This window comes from Trachinotus anak, unplaced genomic scaffold, assembly GCF_046630095.1.
Source record: "Trachinotus anak isolate AG129_WGS33_773 ecotype Australia unplaced genomic scaffold, CSIRO_AGI_Tana_v1 ptg000013l, whole genome shotgun sequence".
Taxonomy (NCBI): domain Eukaryota; kingdom Metazoa; phylum Chordata; class Actinopteri; order Carangiformes; family Carangidae; genus Trachinotus; species Trachinotus anak.
In genome coordinates, this window is record NW_027273864.1 from 21,995,899 (window position 1) to 22,014,424 (window position 18,526).

Here is an 18,526-nt window from a genome sequence, read left to right on the forward strand (position 1 = left end):
ACCCAAAATGATTTTTCCTAGTATCGTTTTGGCAAGTGACCTGCATGCACTCAGAAAATCAAAGCTTAAAACAGAGAAGTGAGAGGCCTTTGTAGGAATTAAGTTTCAATGCAACAAAATAAAGCATTTCCAGAAGGTAGGGGTACCTTTGTGGTATTTCGCCTTCTATTCTTCTGATCTCTCTCTCTTTCTCTCCCGCACACTCAGCACAAGAGATAAATCCCCCACTCGTCTTGTATATAATGTGAGAACTCCACAAGGGGAATTAAAGTAATAATCACCCTTCTTGTTGCTTTGGTTCAGAGAGGTTGCCCAGGAGGCTGCAAATTGCTGCAGTCACCATTAGGACAGTCAGGCCTGTCATGCTAACAGCAGATGAGACATTTGGAGCAGCCGGATCACAGGAGAGAGCAACGCAACAAGGCAGGAGCAACTTACAATCAATATTCTCTGCCAAGCACCTTTATGTATATGTCCAGTAACAGCCACCATTATGCGGTCGACCACAGTGCTTGACATAATTGATTTTGGCTGATCTGTGGTGTGTGTGTGGTCATGTGTACGAATGAGTCAGTGTGTGAGGAGGAATAGAAGATGTGTGTGACAATGTCAGCACAATATAGTCACAATTGTGAAATTTGGTTAAGGCTCTCATTTTGTCGTGTTTGTAGAGTCAGAGTCAGGCACAGAAGCGTAAACATTGTCTTCAGTTTCTTGTACATGATGTTTTTTCACATTGTACAAGAAACACACAGTCTAAGACATTAAAGTTGATACCTGACCTGCAGACATGAGGGGTATTCAAATCTAATAATGATCTATGAATGTGGTTTGACATACCTGAAGGATTTCTTTTTTTCTATCTTTTAGAAATAGAAAAGTCTCTCTACCTTAATGTTTGTTTTCCTAGGGTGAGAGTTGAGGGACAACTTTTTGTAATTATTTGTCAGGAGACAAATGCTTGAAAGTAATGAGAGGATGAGGGTTAAAGTTGACACACTGGCCCACAATACTGTCTACAAAACAAATACTGATGCGATCTGTTAAAAGAAAAAAAAAAACACGAGTTCAAAGGCTAACAAAGATTAGATTTACAATCTCTGCCAGGAGAGATGAAAAATATCCCTAAATCCTTGTAGAGATCACGAAAAGGATCAATGTAAGCAGACCATTGGCTTTTATGACATGGCAGATTTTTCTTCCCTTTATACTTCATTCTCTCTCACCCTTCTTTCTCTCCCCACCTCTCTCTCCCAGGGCATTTATGTGGATGAGAGAGGAATGAATCACAGTAGAAGTAGTGAAGAAATAACTTTTCATGTGAAAACACCTCAGCTTTTATGGCTTTACTAAATGATCCATAATGCGGGCGGGGAGCACTCACTCCTGCAGATTAAGGTGGGTCGGAGTGGGAAAGGGGCTCAGTGCTGCAGCCGTTAGACCCCTCCACTGAAGCTCGCACCAGTACAGCACCAGCTGAGATAGGCACAAATCTCTTTTACGAGGCTGCCTCTTAAATAGCTGTCAGTCTAGTGTCTCACACGTGGCACTCTCCTCCAGCTCCCCTCACAGTAATTGAACCATCTCTCCCAGAGTGCTGAAATGGTGTGGGAAGCCATTCCGACAGCCTGTGTTGATACCATTAAACCAAACTCATGCATAAATCTAACTATATAGCCATCGTCACCCACCCTCCACTGAATCCTCCAGCCCCCAAAAACATCCCAGCTCCTTACTCCATTTCACCAGAGATAGTCCCAGGGTTAGTTTTCATCCAAATATTGTTTACATTATCCTTCAAGGGATATTGTGCACTGCTTAAATACCATTTGCAACACAAACTGCTTCACTGTGTTATTATTTTGGAACAACTGTTGCTTCCTTCATGTTCTTCCCACTATGACAATTGTCAGAAGTACCTCATGTTCCAGTATGAAACAGCATAAAAAATAGAAAAGAATCATTTCTAAGCTACATGCACCAGTTACAGTAACTATTGTTGCCATTATTACAACTTATTTACTTATTTAGCCATTAATCTCATGTGCACAGTGGAGTTTTAAGTTCCTTATAGAGGAGTTATCATATTGTGATAGTAGAATTATAACAATTAAATAAATATGGAAAATAATATGTAATAAACAGCCGGCATTGAACTGCAATAATGTCCCAGGCAGTCTTCCCTGCTAGAGGATATACAAGGAATAACAATGCCATATCCTCATTACAGTTGCACAGCAATAAGATGGTGTAACCCTGACGAGGCAAGTGAGTGAGAGAAACATTGTCGCTCTAATGAATGCTCTGATGAATGCTAGGAAAACAACAAAATTATAATTTGCTGTCTCATCATCTAATTATTAATATACTGAAGATCGGTTGTGTCACATTTGAAAGTCAGAATATTAAAATTAGCATTATGCTGATTTTCCCCTGTGAATATTGTTTTGATGGTGAGACCCACAATGTAATGCCTCCATGCATTAGTTTCACAGTAAGTGCAGGGACTGAAAGTGTGAGTAAGTGAGGTGACTAAATATTTAATTGCTAAACAAGTGTCCAAATTTATTCCTGACTACTGACAAAATTAAGGTCACACAAGTTTTTGGACTAAATTAACACCAAGCTGAAAAGTATTGTTTTATTATTTTATTATTTGTATTTTTGAGTGGGCATGGTCAGCTCCGTTGCACTTGTAAGAGCACCTAACAGTGATGCCAGCATGTGAGTGTGTAAGTACACACTTTTCTACACTAATGCAGCAAGATGAAAGGATCAACCACTGGGTGTCAGCAAAATAATTTCTTTCTAAGTGTTAATCTGCTTCTTAGGTTAGAAAAAAACTGAAGCAATAACATGAGGTATAATTAACTGTGTCATTCAATTTCATTTGTCTTATTATTGCATTGATATGTGAAGAATTATGAAGCTGAAAGGTTTGTTGTATAACCAAACCAAACAAATACAGCCCAAACAAATGAGTCCATGAGGGGGAATAAAGAGAGACAAACCTGTGCATAGTGGTCATTAAAATTATTATTGCAACAGTACATGCCGCCTCATCTGAGAGCAATTTGTGCTTCAGGTTTTTAGTTGGTGAGAGAAAAACAACATTTTAGATAATGAATATCTGGAGCTTCTTCCCATTAGACATACTTCTCCTATTACTGCTGTATGCATTACATTCCAATCTGCAAAAGTCAATAATTTTGATTGAATTCCCACCAGTCCATCAAAAGTAGAATCTGCTTAAGTCAACGCTAACCACGCCAACAGATAATGTAAGTAATGACTTCTCACACTGAAAACACTGATGCAAGCCAGAGCTTTAATAAGAACCTAAGTGCCAAACTCACTGCCTCACTTCTCTTTTTAATATAAACACAATAAAGAAGCATTTGCATTTATATAGTTCTTCCAAGCCATCTGACGTTGCTGCCAGGCAGTACCCAGAAACAGCTGAGCATCGGACTGATTGTTACCTGGGGAAAATTAAGATAAGGGAATAATCCCATGGATGAAAATGGCTGTGTTGGATCCACAGCAGTAGAGCCAACCAGGGAGGCAGAATTAACAAACCACTGACTGTTGCCAGTAATGAAAATGCCTAGACTCTATACAGCCTTATGATTTTAATACAATAAGAATGATAACTCACTCATCCCCCAACAAGGATGTAGCACATCTTGATCTTCTGAGGATCAGGCTGGTGTGTATCTTTGCATATTTGGATGAGTTAATGACTATATATGAATTAAAAGCTCATTAGATCCTAGTTAATATGCAGTGCTTTGAGTCCACTGGGAGCGGCAATATATCAGGATTTATCTGGCTGTTGACAGTATCAGAATTTATGATTTGTTGGTGTTGCACACACTGGTCCAACCATTTGTCCACCCACTTTTTCCTGTGTCTGGACTTAATCGTTTTCACAATTGTTGCTTATTATAATTTACCTTTAGCTAATTTGTCACATTCTCATGCGGTTCAGAATAGCTGTAGAAAAGCACAAATCAGTGGTATCATAGACCACGTAGAGTGCCGCATCGCAAGCTAGCTATCTGTTAGCATTCAAACACTCCAGCTCCTTGTGCACGTACCTGGAGAACAAAAGACTCTTACAGGTGACAGCATCAGGGTGGTGATCTGAGCTGTCTGATTTAATGGCCGAGTGACTTTAATGATAATCCACTGGCCTCTCCCTCGCTCTTTTCCCCTTAGGAGCTCTGTGGGATGACAGGAAACAAACAGTGCTCTGACACTTCCCACTAATTAGCATCATTAGCATACGGCCATTATGTGGCTGGACAGTAGCATGACAGGGCTCTGAGAAAGGCTACAGCGGTGACCTTTGGTGGACAACACCAGCTGTCAGTAATTACCCATAGCATCAGCCAGAGTGATGGAGACAAAGACTGACTCCTTGTCCTTGAGGACCGATGGCGCCCGGGAACGTCTTCCTTTTTATCTTCTTTTGCCTGTAACTGAAATTATTTATAGAAAGAAAATAAATATGCTCCAGTGCTCAAAGCCAAGTGTATGGTTGTTTCTTAACCTAAAAATGAAGCACCTTAAAGTTTTATAGGCTTTAGGCAAAGCTTTAACTAAAATGTGTGACTAAATGGAGAGATGCGCCTGCGTATTTGCTGCCAGAGGCTTGTGTATGCACACTGTTGACAAATACGCTACACAGGGTGAGAAATAATGACTTAAACACTGTTGCTCCATAAATGCCAATTTTAAGGTTTCATGTGGAAATTACTCTATTCTCTGCCTAAGTGCCAGTAATCACAAGTAATTGTTTGCTGTAGATTTCTTGAGCTTCTAAGCGTCTTTGAGTATATAATGTTATGACTGTGTGTTCCCTTTCATCTCGGAGCGCAACTTCTGTGCTGATGAGAGGCAAAACACCGCTGAGCACTGGTATGGTGAAAAGATAATTTGAAACATCAAAAAATTTGTTAGGAAAATTATGTGCATGGAGATGATGTATTTACCTGGTGCAGTGATACCCAAATGCATTAACCTCCCTCTCCCAAGTATAATCACAGACAAGAATGCATGAATGCACACACTGGTATGTGCTTAAATTCACAAACAGATGACGGTTGCTATACTTGTGAGGCCTGCTCACTGATATGATGCATTCCCAAGCCCACAACCTTAACCATCAACCATGTGCAGAACCCCAGGCTTTACCCTAAACCACATTTTCATTTGAGCCATAGCAAAAAGGCAAAGCCCTCAAACAGCTCTGTGAAAGACTGGAGACAGGCCAGTATGTCCTACTTTTGTACAAATGTCCTCACTCTCAAGGTCTAAAACTCACACCGGTAAAAGACAGAATTTCTAGGGTTTTACTCACACACTTAAAAAGAAACCGCATACATCAACACATCTGCCCTTCCTTATATAGTATATACTAACTTTCCTCTTTGAGTCTGATTTAAACTCACATTTTCGGATTCCAGCACAAAGTTTCCCCAGTGGCCTCCTCACTCAGATTTCTTTTTTCTTTTTTGACATTTTGTTATCTGTTTTCCACAGGAACGTCCGTTATGAAGGTTACTGCATCAGATGCTGATGACCCTACATACGGCAGCAGTGCCAGAGTGGTGTACAGCGTGCTGGATGGAGAAAAATTCTTCACTGTTGATAGACACACAGGTAAGAGTGATAAAGATCCCACATTCCGCACTCCCCGCGCTTTATCCCTCACAAGATTTTTTTCAGTTCTCCTTGTTTTTTCATAAGCAATCTCAAGCTCAGAGACCATACTTCCCAGATCAATCAGAATTCGTAGCCAAAATCAGAAAATCAATTGGCCTAACACAAGTAACTTACCAGAATTTTAGCCAATAACTACTGGCTCCTCTTAGTGAGTACTCAAAATACCATATGGCATAAATTGCTTGGCTCAACACAGTGTTTAGTGGCACCTTCAAGCCTATCTGTGAAGATGTTATTTTATACGATAATTAAGCAACAGCAGCAGCATCTATTGCCTGGACATTTAATAGGAGAAAACACAATATTCTCATAAGCATAAATTTCATGTATTTTTTTCTTAACTGTTTTGGGTGTATTGTTTTTGATTTTCTCTAGACTGCTGGTATCAATTAGAACGAATGCGCTGACTGTTAAGCCTCATTGTTTTTAAGGATCTTAGAATAATACATTTGTTAAGTAATCACCTACCATTAGATAAGAATCCATAGAGTTACAGTTCCACCAGGTCCAGATTTATCCTATAAAGAGTCTTCCCTAGTTATATAGTGGAAAAAGTCTTCCCTAGTTATATAGTGGAAAAAGTCCCTATTTTCCTTATAGGAGTGATATGGTGACCCACAGTCTTTCAGGAGTAGCTTAGCATCAGTATTGCCTTCAGATGCCCCCCCCCCCCCCCCCCCCCCCCCCAGGGGAAATGCACTAAAGTTTTAATGATTCCTTTTTTGGTCTCCACCACTTCGATTTGGTCAGCCTGGGTGCCTGGATGATAAATGGCTCTGCCTTGGTGGGACTAGCCAGGAGACTGGATGGCTTATTCCATCTTATGTCTCACGACCCCCATTCTACCCACCCCCATTCCCCATTTTTTAGGCAGACAAGCCAGCCTAATAGGTGCGAGTCAAGAAGGTCAAAATGAAGAGGAGACAGAACAGCTGTGAAATCTGCCTCATTAATATCACTCTCACTCACCCTGACAACAAAGTGAACAGCAAGTCTCTGTTTTTTCTGTCACTTTGACCTGAGGTGGAGACGTTTTTGAGTATCTGAGGCAAAGGGATGATTTTACAAAGACTGAACCACAGACTCTATATAGGAAGATTCAGTTTTTTTCTCATTTGTAAGTAGATCGTATTATTGTTACATAGAAAGCTATAAAAATAGTAATCGAATCAAAACAGAAAACCCTACTAACACACATTTACATGTCTATTTTGCTGTTCCACTACTGATTATCCTGTTATTCTGTTACTGTTATAATTTAGCAATAGACTTAAAAAAAATGAAATCCCTCATCATTCACCCAGGAAAACGGTTTTTGATATCAACTTCAGTGGTTTCAAACATGTACTGATATAAAAATTCAGACCTACAGTCACTTTAGGTTTGTGTTAAGAGATTTGACTCACAGAATTTTAACAAATACTACAAAAGAATAAGTAGCAGACAATGTCCTTGACTTTGCCATATGCAGTTCAGTTTGCAGAGGTAGGCAGAGGTCTGCCTCAGAGCCCCTGGATGCGTTTTGTGCTGGTGTGTGTGTTCTTGCATGTGCCACCTCAAACCTCCAGAATTATATTACTGAAGCTTTCACTTCTCAAATTGTGTGAAACACTAGTCTGCAGCTGAGTCGACTGCACGTTGTTCCTTGTTGATGATTGGATTTTCGGTCTGTGCTAACACAGAGCCACTCACTTCCCCTTCTGGTTCCTTCCAAAACAAAATCGTCAACAAAGGAAGCTTCTATATCTAAACAAGGAAGTCAAAACAAAAAATAAATTAATAAATAAATATATAAAACCCAGCACAAGCTCTGTATATGAATACAGATGGTGAAAATGTAGATAGAGAGTTGTGTCCAGGCCTCGGGAGGCAGTGCTGCATGTTAGCCGATGTGTGTGCAGGCTCAGAGTGCAGCAATATGTGCAGATCATTGGGTGCTGACAGCGCATGCAATGGCAAAGGAAATGAACCCTCTGATAGGCGCAAAAGACAAGCTGAAACCTTAGCCTGAAAAAATATCTCTGTGAATTTTTATACAGTAGCCATGAAGGCCCAAATAGCAGGAGATTTGGCTTCGTGAATGCACAGTTGAGTTAGATTTCCATTGGCTAACCAGATGAAAACAGAAATGCAATTGATTTGAGTAGAAAGAAAAAATATTGGAACATCCTCATTTATTCCATACTAATGTAATGCATTACCATACTGAGACAGTATTTCACAGTTGGTGTACACGGCCCCATTACCCGGTTAAATTGGTTAATGTTAAGGCTACGTGATATGCATTGCAATACGGATCACATACTCTTAACTGATGGCATTCGGGAAATACAGACTACATAGAGTCATCTACTTACAGGCTCTATCATGATGTTGCAGCAATAGTGTTGTATACTAGTTGCAGACTGAGGCTTTACTCTTGACACCCCTAATTTAAATATATCCCCACTGGCTTTTGGTGGATGAAAGAGGAGCATGTCATCTGCCTCCCTCCTTAACTCCAGTGCTGCATGTACTGTATTTTGGCTACTCATAGAACATGGCCCTGGGCTAAATGTGACGGGAATCAGTGAGTTGTGTACCCAACACAGTGCAAACCTTTGGGAGTAAGACAGCACACCAAGCCCAGGAAATGCATCAATACATGCTGATGTGATAAATCCCAAGGGCTAAAGTGGAATTATATTACTACTGCACAGTAAATCAACCAGCTACTGATACTACTGCTACTAGGCCAATAAAGAGAATGTCTCTTTTAAACCAAGAAGGGCCATGTGCTAGTTTGTGAGAGAGTGAGAGAGAGATATAGAATAAAAACAGGGACCACAGTACTGGCTCTTTGAGCAGCCAAATACAGTTTAATGTAACCTTTACAAAGAGAATGTCATATATTTGTTTAACCAAACAATGACAAGACATTATGGCCAGGCTGTCTGTATTTGGTCATAGGGAGCTGACCAGATTTGCTTCCACAAATGTTTGCCGGGGTGACCAGAATGGTTTGTCAGTTCTTTGTTCTGCTGATTTTCAGTTGAAAGTAAGTAAATAATGGAAGACTTTTTCTTAGTGTGCCTTAACTCAGACAACGACTTATTTTTATCTGACCACTGACTCGGTTTAAATTCAACAGCATGTGCACTGTGGAGTAAATGAATTCACTGCCTTTGTTTTGCCTCCTACTGTGTGTTTCCTAACTCTCTCCCGACATTATATCACTTTCTATCTGCCCCTTGCTTTCTTCAAAATCCACTTCTTAGGTTTGAGTGCAGTTTTACCCACCATGGAAGAGTTGTAATGCTGTTCAGGGTGGCTCAGGCATGCCTTCATTCCGCCCGTATATATTATTCATTTTAATACAGCAGAGCCATAAAATGGTATATAGGCCGAGGCGCAAATATGACACAATCTCCTCCATCCAGCCTGTCTGAGGAGGTGAAATGGAATGTGCTGCACTTGTGCCTCCATAATGCTGTGCTTAGCAGAAGTCGATATTCAAACTGAGAGGGAAAATATAGTTAGTTATTGCACAAGTGCTAATCACTAACGTAACCTTTCCCTTTGGCCTTGCTTCTTCCCCACTCTCTGGCTCCCCTCCCCTCCCTCTGTGGCTCTCCTTAAATCTCTCCTCCTTCCCTCAATCATTAGGGATCATCATGACAGCAGTGGCAGATTTGGACCGTGAAACACAGGATCGTTATGAGTTGGTCGTCAAGGCAACAGACATGGCTGGACAAATGGGCGGTCTCTCTGGCTCCACCACGGTGACCATAGTGATCACAGATGTTAATGACAACCCACCACGCTTTCCACAGAGTGAGTGTCTCCAACACATTCTCTTTCTTTAGACAGAGAAAGAGATGGTGAGGCACAAAAATGAGAGGGAGGAAAATATCGACACTATATAGTTTGCAACCTGCAGGCTGCTGACACTAGTAAGCAATGGCAGCATCAGTGGCCATACTTAAATGCCTGCATGCACGTCCAAAAAAAGCCCACCAAACTTAAATTTATGGACCAATCAAACCCGCAGCCCATAACAAAGTAGTCCATCAGATGTGGAAAATTGATGCCTTCCGCTGCACGCTTGATCATTCTTTTTAAGCAAGGCTGAAGAAAGGACTCAATCAGTACATTTGATTGCTCCATCATCCTAATGTTACATATTCCTGATGGTAAGGTGGTTTTTGGGCTTCCGGTGCACACGTGTCCCACAGGTAGAGTTAAAACATGTTACTAAAAATACAGTCTATGTCACCTCACCTCTCAAACACACTTCAATCACTTGAATTATAGCCTTCTTTAGCACAAACAGCTAAAGAGTCTGGAACTGGAGGAACATCATCTGACAGTGTGGTTGGTTGTATTTGATAGGTCTCCACACACCTTTTTTTGTTTCTGTATAAATCCCTTTTTCATTTCAGTAAGTCATATTTACCCAGTCAGAGGGATAAACCCTGCAGGATTAGAGTTTCTCCACTGTGTGATATGGGGAATAGATAGAGCTTGGAAGCCAGACTCATAAATAAGATGCAAAGGAAGACAACATACTGTATATGTAAGACTTTGATTTTTATTTATTTTTTTGGTAATGTTGCTCTAGGGAACAATAAAGGTTATCTTCCTACTTTTATCTTATTATTGTGTGCATAAGGAACTCTGGCAGGCCTTATGCATTTCCTCCAGTCTTTTTCTGTCATTTTAAATGTAACTTTAAATTTAGAATTTACAATAACTGTCATCAAAAGTAAATGTTGTCCTAAACTTGTTTATGCAAACCACTTGGCTTGAATTTAATACATTAAATCATATTATAGCTGGGGTTGGCAGAAATCTAGAAAAATGAAAGAAAATAAAAATCCTTTATACACACCCGTGTATTAACCTATTATTGTAGCACAAGATGACAAAACATTGTGATGTCTGATGTAGAAAATATAATAATGTGATGTGAGTATTTTTACAGTTTTTATGTGAATGTATTTCACTGATAACATTGATAACACTGATATTAACTGCCTGAAATCAACCTGTTGCCATTCTTTTATTATAATCACATCCCATCTTCATTTTTCCATTCCCTATATCTCTTCCTCTCTTTATGTCTTTATCTTTGTTACTATCTCATTCCCTTCCTCTTCCCACGTTTCTGTTTCTAGTCCCTATCCATCTTTTCTACCAATATCCTCACATCCCATCCTCCTTTTTCCACCTACGGCCATCCATCTGTCTTTCCTCTTCCTTCCTTCCACTGGTGTTTTTTTAATCTCCTCCCTCTAACCTTTGTCTCTCATCCTTCTTCTGTTGTGATGCTTTCTACACCTACACCTGTGCTGTTGTTTGTCACTTCATCCCTCTGTTGCTTTGCTAAACCTGACTCTCCTTGTTTTCTCTGTCCACAAACGTCTTCCACCTCTGGCCACCTTCTCCATGATACCAGAGATGTATCAGTTTTCTGTGTCAGAGGGAGCGGCTATGGGGACACCAGTTGGACGTGTCATCGCCACGGATGCAGACATGGGCGAGAACACCGACATGAGCTATCTGATCAAAGAGGGAGGGGAGCTCTTCAAGGTCACTACTGATGTAGAGTCACAGGAAGCTATTGTCTCCATCAAGAAGGTGCGCCTATCCTAAAAGAAGTCTGCACTTGTGTTATTGCTGTCTGTTAAATCAATGTTGATTTTTACTAGTACAGAGGTAAAGTCATACAAATACACACAATTATGGCAAAAAAAAAAAAGACCTATTAAATGGCCACTTTTCATTGCAAACACACTGTTCCTTCTTCCTGTCCCTTAGAGCATGACATACTAAATTAACTAGCTAAGAGTTATTTTTTAGTTGTGCTACAAATGTACATCACAATTCTGTATGCACCCTCATAAACAAAATCCAAGCTTTTTGCTGCTTTGTGCTGGACGTGTGTTTTTTTTAACTTAATTTCAAGCCTCGTCACAGACACACAGATTGGGATTTTGTTGATTAGTGAAAATTAATACTGCTCGCTCCAAGCAGCTATGTAAGGCTTTCTTCTTAGTGAGCTGAACAGCTTTTTTGAGGCAAAGAAACTCAAGGTCCATAGAAGAAGTGGAGGAAGAGAAATGATTGGTCTTTGATGACTGATGATCATTGGTTGCCTGCTGGGGTTTGACAGTTGCTGTCAGTACTGTCTCTTCAACAGTTGAACTATTTTCCTTTTTTTTTCCACCTAGCAATCTATAACAAAAAAAAGGTGCAAAAAAACAGAATCCTAGCAGTTGCATCTTTTCATTGAGAAACAGATGTCAGAAGTATTTCTTCACAGCGACACGTCACTGTTGTGAATGGGGCATAATGGCAAAATGGCCCTTGAGACATTCAGCCAGCAGCAATGTTTTGGTTCAGTGGACTGCCAACAATGTGGCAGTCCTAAACATTCAAGCCACCAGTAGTGATGAGCCAGTGGTTTGCTGGTGCTACTGGCATCACAATAACTTGAAAGAAACCATCAGCTTATATTTGATGGGATATGTGTACTTCGAAGCACTGGCTCACTGCTGGCACTGATGGCTGGAATCTATATTGCAGCAGTTTATACTCATTCATTAGTATTATTGTGATATAGCTTCTGGCCATCAGTGTCAGTACTGGGCATGGTGCCACTTTAGATGCTGGATGGCCTATTGTGGAGTGAAACTGCTCATTTAGAATCTCTTTTGTCTTCCAGCCACTGGACTTTGAGAGCAAGCGCACGCACAATGTGGTGGTGGAGGCTGTAAATAAGCACGTGGACCCTCGCTTTGTGGACCTCGGCACCTTTCGAGACCAGACCATTGTCCGGGTCAGCGTGTCGGACATAGATGAGCCACCTGTCTTTCAACCAGCACAGGGCGCTATCATGGAAGTGCAGGAGGATGCCAAAGTAGGAGCGCTGGTTGGCATCGTCACAGCTAGAGATCCAGATGTGAAGAATAAACCAATCAGGTACGGCAAGAGGTTGCAGAGTAACAAAAATGCATTATACTGTTAAAAATGGTAGATCAGACTGTGGTTTAATATCCCATTCCCTAGTTGGTGTATACTAACCATACTGATAACACTGGGCGATATGTTATGACGATTATAATCCACATTGGAATGCAAACCACCACTACTTAAAATGTAATGGATCAGGTGGACTGGAGCTTAAAAGAAGAGAATTGTTTCTGACCCAGCAGTACTGAGTTTGTACTTCTGTTTGTATGATGTGATTTGGAGATGATATTAAATAAAAACCCTTGGGCTGTGTTAAAAGTGTGGTATATAAAAAAAAAAAGATGAAAATACAGAGATAGGATTAAAACAGTGCTGAGATACTGTAGGTACACAACTGCTTTTTGCAACAGCCTGATAAAATATATCAACCAAAACATTTGCAATAACATATTGCTGTGGAAAGATAGCCTTACTGCCTAACACGAATAACAACATCACAAAGCAAAGTTGTGCATGACAATGAGTACCTCAGTTTCATGCGGCTTGGACAGGAACCTGTAGCACTGCAACATGGGCAGCCACTCCACAAGCCTCATAGCATACACTCACTGCATCTACTGAATATTACTTTAAAACTGTAGACAGATTTTTGTTGGAACCAAATTTGCACTGTGAAAAATGTAACCTTCAAAACTTTAACTCACTAACTGCAAGTAAATATGTGGGTAGCTGATAGGCTTAAGAGCAAAATCTTTTCTTTTAACAATTCCTCTTGAAGATGGAGTAAAAGCCTATGCAAACAGTGAACGGTAAGAGTTCTACAACAGATGAAGCTGTACAGACGCTTCTCTCTTTTTTTTTAATCTCAGATCACAGTGTGTGATAAAAACAGTATCATCTGGTAATCTGCTATACCAAGGTCTGTGCGTTATATGTCCTCAGAAGAGCAATTGCAGCATAAGAGGGGAATACAGATAAGGGCTAAGACAGTCTCACTGACAGAGTATACTCCAACACACGCAGCGCCTGTGCAAATTACCTCCATTAAAAATGCATGAGGCTCGGAGTTCCAGGTGTAATAAAGTACAACACAATGGCAGCGCTGTCGTTCACTAGTGTCTTGGCAGCCCACAGCTGCAAGCACGCGCGCGCGCGTGTGTGTGTGTGTGTGACGCGTGTGCGAGCATATATGACTGTGTGTGCGTGAATGTGTTTGAGTAAGTGAATGTGCGAATAAGCGAACGGGAGGGTGAGAGGTGGGCCAGTAGCCACCCACAAGAAAGCGAGTTCATGGCCTCTGACATCACAAAACACACCCTCTTTAAACACAACACAATCATGCATCCAGAGTGATCAGGTTTTAGCGCTTTAGTGTGGATCTGATCACCGAGACCACCTTTGTACGGGTGAGAGAGTCGTACTTCAACCAGGTGAATCAAATAAGTGAGAGACAGTGTACATGTAGATGCACCTCAAAAGATGCTCTTGAATACAGCAAGAGATTATCATCACCGAGTAATAACTGCTTTGCTTACATGGTGTCTTTGGAAAAGCAGCCGAGTTTGTTTGTTTTTTGTTTTTTGTTTTTTTGTTTTTGTTTTTGTTTGGTTTTTTTTAATGTTTGAAAGAAAGGGTTTTTTAATTCTGACAGTGGGAGACTTTGTGTTCATGAGCACAAAAGGTTTGGTAAAAGACTAAGAACCCGGTAATGATGCCCCCCCCCCATAACTGACATGAACTGAAAAGCAAAGGTTCGTTTTCATTTTTATTTTAGTTAACATGATGCCAAGTCTGACGTCAATTTCAAAGAAAAAAAGAACAATAAAACAAGAAATCATGCAGCACACTGAGGTTTGGTAAAGGAGAGACAAATCAGATTTTAATGGTTTCACTGGAGACAGACATCAGAGGCAGGTGTGCATATAATCCAGCCAAATCCAGTTGCTGCCCCTAAATGGGGTGTGTGTGAATGTTAGAGGAAACAAAGGATGCACACTGACAGATCCATGAATGCATGTGCACATACATGGAGGCTGTATGTTTGTCTACGTACGAGCGTGTAACCTTCCAGTTCACTACCATGGTGTCGTTTAAAATGCAAGAGTTTGATTTTTATGCGAATGGGCAAATCTAATTTCAAACACAGGTTATCCTGAGGGCATCTAATCCAAACCTAGTCACACACTAACTCGTAAACAGTAGAAGAAATGGTTCATAATTATAATCCGTTTCATTTATTGACATTCAGAAACATGAATAAAATATAAATGCAGCACCCACACTGTTATATAAAGAACGCGCGATCAGAATCCTAGTTAATCCATCTGCTTTTCTCGATACCACATCAATTTAGAATTATGGTTCACTTGACATTATATTTTATATCTACAACATGTGACCATCATTCTCATGAGACCTGAGAGAATGCTGGCTGGCATGCTTGTCAGAGAGGCTGACTGAGCTGATAATGCCCGTGGTGCTTTTTTATGGTCTATGTGGGCATGAGTAAGCCAGCCAGCTGTGAGTGTGCGATGAGGGAGAGGAGCTAAGAACAAAGAAACCTTTCAGCAGATTTTTGTTGACTCACCAATCTTTTGAGAGCACCAAGTACCCCAAAGAAGGAAAGATGTATTTGTGGTTTTTCTGGAGTACACAATGAAAATTTAATGTTTGTTTTCTTACTCTGAAAATGCAAAGAAAAAGTCACACAGTGCTATTAGAGTCACAGGACCTGTGATAAGTCTCCAGCAAATGCCTTGAAAATATAATTACTTAAACCTGGTCCCTGCTGTATAAACTGTTTTTTGTTTTTGCTGTAGCCTGACGTTAAGTCTCAACGTCCTTGTTTAGCTCATGAAAAAAATACAAATACCCTAAATTACTTAAAAATTGAAATTCCTGTTTAACTATAGACTGTTTTGCCTACCTCTCGCTCACTGTTTCTCTTTCTCGACATCCACAATATATCTTGCTTCTCCGCGTCTGTTGTTATAGGTTCTCCATCGATCGGGCCACAGACCAAGAGATGATTTTCCATATTGATCCCAATTCAGGAGCCATCACACTGGGCAAGATTTTGGACCGAGAGACCGCAGGCTGGCACAATATCACCGTGAAGGCTGTAGAAGCAGGTACGTTGTTCTTTATTTCAAACTGAGCTCTTCACACAGGGTTTTTACATAATCATACTGCCTGGAAAAGTGTTATATTATTTAGCATCTATTGACTTTTTCAACTTGTTCAAATTTCTGAAAGTTGCTGAAAATAATCTTTAAATTCAATTTCAACAAGCATGTATAACTTACTGATCCAAAACGTGTTGTTGTTTCGCTGTACACATGGCAAAACACACTTTCATGATAACAAAAAAAATCATTTTTATAATTTTTGACAATTACAGCTATCTCCTCCTCTTTCTCATATCACAGAAGAGAGAAAACAAAACAACAAAAAAGTGACAACTTAAATTGCTCCAAAGGAAACCACTTGCATTTGTTTGAACAATTTCCAGGCTCCATTTTTAAAACAAGAAAGTTGAAATTGTTCTGATGATTGGCATGCTTTGTCTACACCCAGTGCCTGCCAGTGATGGAGACTCTACAAGTTGAATTAGCTGTCAAACATTTGCCGACTCCCACCAGGGGTGATAAGGGGTGACAGACAACCTCAAACTGCTGTGATCATTAGCTACTAAAGCTTTTGGCACATTTTCGGCAGCAGAGTGTTGTGGCTTTTAGCTTTGAGAATGACAGAAAATAGGAAAGTAATGCACTATGGTGGAAATGGATGTAGAATTTTATCATCTGAGAAGAAGATACAGGGTCATGGGATGGAAATGATTTAATGACTCATTAAATTGACAATATCTGTTAATCTAAGTTGTACATTATTCTATATTATAATGACATGGATGTGATACTTCTTTGACTTGTGGATGAAAAAAAAGGATTTAATGTGTCTGTCATAACTGAAAATGTTGCCCTTTTTTACTCAAAGTTAAGGATAATTAACATAGACAGATTTTTTTTTACAGAATCAGAAAACATAAACGACTTTAGTTTACATTTAGTTGTGGTTCTAGCATCTGTTAGACCTGTCAATCACTTATGGGGTGATAGCAGCTTTCCAAAAATTTGTCTTGAATATTGATGTTTCAGCTTTTACAAGGCAAACAACTTGTCAGCTTGGAATCACGCTGAACTGGTTTTCATTTGTTCTGCCAACCCATCAAGAACATCATAGTCCTGAGTAATAGCCGTCAATGCACTGTCATTTTTCTGTCATCAGGGGGAAAATGCAGCCCTCATTTTATCACTTCTTAGAGCTGAAAGACGTCACAGATTCCTGTTGTTGTAGCTAGGAACAAGAAGAATGTAATAACTTCAGGAAACTGGGAAGTTATTATGATACCATTACAAGTAAACTTGAGAATGTAGGAGGCCCGGTATTCCCCACTTTTTCAATCTTATACAGATGAAGTGATTTTGTGATTGCAGTGAAAGCAGAGGAGATTGCTTTCTGCATCTAACTGGCATCCACCATCACACACAAGAGGGAAGAAGAACACAATGCATTTAAACTAAGCTGATTTTTAAAATGTCTTCATATTTGCTCCTCTCTCATATCGCACCAAGTCTGAGGGGCTATACTGTGTATTACTGTGATAGTCAATACAGCCTAAACTGAATAGTAAGCAGTCTCATCCAACACAAACATTAAGACAAAATTAGTCTTTTTTTAGACTTTTTTTTTTTTTTAAGCTGTAATTCCCAGGGCAATTTGGGCGCTTTTGTGCTCTGCCTCTTTGTGCTTGGCATTATGTCATAGGCACATTTTAATGTTAATTGAACATTTAAAGCGGTCCTACCCCTTCCAATATCAGTCATAAACACATGCCTGGACTTGATAGATAAAGCCTCTCACATTGCCTTCCAAAGAAACATCCACACAGACAGAGTCAGTGGTCAACACCATCAGACTCCGCATCCAGAATGTTTCTTCTTTATCACCTGTTAGCTCACGGAGTCCTTAGAGCTGTAGACTCACAGACAGGAGGCAGAGGAAGAAAAAAAGGCCACAAGAGAGATGGGAACAGAGAGGGGAGATGGGCGGCGTATACTTGTGAAGAAGCTAGCTAGAGTATTTTAAGAAAAGACTTCATTTTCTCCATAATGATTTTGTTCCTCTTTTTTGTCGTATCCCTGTGCTCATTAAGGCTGAAGAGCCACAAGGTCAACTTGTCGGAGGACATTGTTAAAACTAGAATTTTGTGGCACAGCCCTTAATTATTCCCCCAGTCCATTACTGACCTTTGAACTATTGTATTGCCACCGTATCAGTATTGGACAAGTGACAACAGCTTTCTGACAGTGCTTCATGTCTGTGCCCCAGGATTAACCCCTGGCTAGAAAACTGCAAGAAACACACTAAATGTCAATTACCACACTTGCGTCTGTGGGCTAAGTAAAGAGATTATAGTTCAAGTGCAAGTATTAGCAAACTGCACTGTAATGATACCCCACCAATCAAACAGAAATATACACACACGTGCACTGACACCATGTCTTCAAATTCAACCAATTAAAAGTAGCAACCGCTGGCATCTCTTCCTGCAGACATTGTCACTGCAGAAGAGGACACAACTTCTCATCTGTATAGTACTTGTCTCCCTTGCAGAGAACACAGAACCTCCTGAGTACAGCAGTAGCATTTAACTGCGCTGTCACTAGCCAGGGTACTCGTACTTCCTGACAGTCTTCTCCATAGAAACCTATCAGGGTAAGTTAGAGTGACATATAATTTTCAAGAACTGATAGCAAGTATGATATCACCTTGCAAAACT

General features: G+C 40.2%; 1 protein-coding gene across 11 annotated transcripts in view; it reads left to right on the forward strand.

Annotated features, from left to right (window-relative positions):
- LOC139630484 (cadherin-22) overlaps positions 1–18,526 on the forward strand; it is a 220,045-nt gene that overhangs the window by 169,778 nt on the left and 31,741 nt on the right. For all 11 annotated transcript variants that reach the window (XM_071493972.1, XM_071493976.1, XM_071493971.1 and 8 more), the window contains 5 exons: positions 5,548–5,667; positions 9,376–9,543; positions 11,168–11,349; positions 12,437–12,693; positions 15,679–15,815. In XM_071493972.1, coding sequence (XP_071350073.1) covers positions 5,548–5,667; positions 9,376–9,543; positions 11,168–11,349; positions 12,437–12,693; positions 15,679–15,815 — 864 coding nt within the window. The remainder of the gene's footprint in view (positions 1–5,547; positions 5,668–9,375; positions 9,544–11,167; positions 11,350–12,436; positions 12,694–15,678; positions 15,816–18,526) is intronic.